This window comes from Solanum stenotomum, chromosome 10 (genome assembly GCF_019186545.1).
Source record: "Solanum stenotomum isolate F172 chromosome 10, ASM1918654v1, whole genome shotgun sequence".
NCBI lineage: Eukaryota > Viridiplantae > Streptophyta > Magnoliopsida > Solanales > Solanaceae > Solanum > Solanum stenotomum.
The window spans coordinates 23,272,441-23,274,043 of record NC_064291.1 but is presented as its reverse complement, the minus strand read 5'-3'; the positions used below and the strand labels follow the sequence as shown (position 1 = coordinate 23,274,043).

Genomic DNA, 1,603 nt, shown 5'->3' with positions numbered 1-1,603 from the left:
CGCCAGACCTCACTTCCTTTCCCAGTACTGATCACCAAGCTGTGCAGACGAGCTTGGGCCTAGAGATGCCATGAAAGATGTGGAAATGATTCCCACATCCTATATCGATATCCGGAGGATCGAGGCAGAATATTTAAAGGACTAAGCTAAACAAAAGAAGAAAGTAGCCCCGGTAGATTTTTCCCCGACTGTGGACACAAACCTATCACCTGCAGAGGCATCTTTGCTTACTAGGATCCCTGGTCCTTCAGGTACTCCTTGTGCTCTATCTTTTGATGCCCCTATTTGTTCTGTTGTTGTACTGCCTCCTAGAACTGCTGTTGCTGCTGTCTTTCGGACCCCGATCACCTAGGCATCAGTACTTCAAATGGGACATCTTACTTATTCTGCGGATCTTCCGGCAGCCAGCCTCGAAACCTTCATTCTTGATATGATTCAGGCTGCTTTGACTGCTGCTGTGACACCATTGAGCACCGATATTGATACGCTTGTAGCAAGGATAACGGTGTGTGAGCGTGGTCAAGGAGCCACCGATGAGGTGACAACTTTAAAAGCTACCATTGTTGAGCTGAGAAAATATGTGCACTACCTAAAGTCCACCGATATGTCCATGGTTTTTGGAACAATGGAGATTCTAAATGTGCCCGAGATGCCTCCAACTACCACCGGACATAAGGATAGAATGGAGCAGACAGTCGAGCCTGAGTCAAAAGCAGATATTGGTGAGGAGATGATGGGGGAGACTGAGGGAGGTGCAGATGAGGACCTGACTGAGACTGAAGCACCTATGATAGATAGGGTTGTGCAGGCCTCCCTGGCAATTACACCATTTGCTGTGTCTAGTGAAGATGGCTCTTCTAGGTGACGCCGGGTATTTAGACCCAAGTCCAGACCAATACGTCGGGCATGGATGCCCAGACAGATGGAGCAAATGCTTAGACAGGATCCCTTTTTACCCCCTTCTCTGTCTTTTCTTTATTTTCACATTTAGATATGTTTATTTGTATTTAAGGACAATTTTTTTTATTTGTGGTGGGGTGAGGCCTACCTTTGTGTGCTTATTATGACTCTTGTTTTGTTTATATATTAGGTTTTTAGTTTAAATTATGTTGACACTGCTTTTTGTGGAAGGTTTGAACATGTGGCTCATTGCTTCTAATTGAAAAACGATTTTTGACCCTTTCGAAAAATATTTGCCACCTCTTGTATTTGTTGAATGTGGTTGTTCTCTCGCAGATTTGAGTATCGGTCCCGACCAATACCGGTGACTTGAAAATTGCTCATAATTGAACAAACATGAATGTGCGGCTACAATGAGGTCAAATGAATTTGCATAGACAATATGTGAACTCTTTGCATCTCGATGTGACTAGCCAATTATCGAATTGAGTCTCTTGTGATGAACATTCCACACTAGAGAAAGTGTGGAGTCTTGTTTGACTTTGGTGTCGATGCCTTGTATGATGAGCTTACTGTGAACCATGCATGATAACATCTAGAATTTGCTTCGTTGGTCCGGTCGACTAAGTAAGGCTATCTCTTGATATGATCTTAGGCAACTTCAAAGAGTGTGAGCAAATTTGACATATACCTCTTTTGTGGC

The 1,603-nt window shown here is 43.7% G+C and overlaps 1 protein-coding gene across 1 annotated transcript; it reads left to right on the top strand.

Moving 5' to 3' along the window:
• Nucleotides 1–367: 367 nt before the first annotated feature.
• LOC125842828 (uncharacterized) lies at nucleotides 368–865 on the top strand. The gene has a single exon (XM_049522127.1). The coding sequence runs from the start codon at nucleotides 368–370 to the stop codon at nucleotides 863–865; it is 498 nt and encodes a 165-aa protein (XP_049378084.1).
• The last annotated feature ends 738 nt before the right edge of the window (nucleotides 866–1,603 follow it).

Coding starts and splice junctions, on each gene's coding strand:
- LOC125842828 (XM_049522127.1), top strand. CDS start 368: ATGGGACATCTTACTTATTCTGCGGATCTTCCGGCAGCCAGCCTCGAA.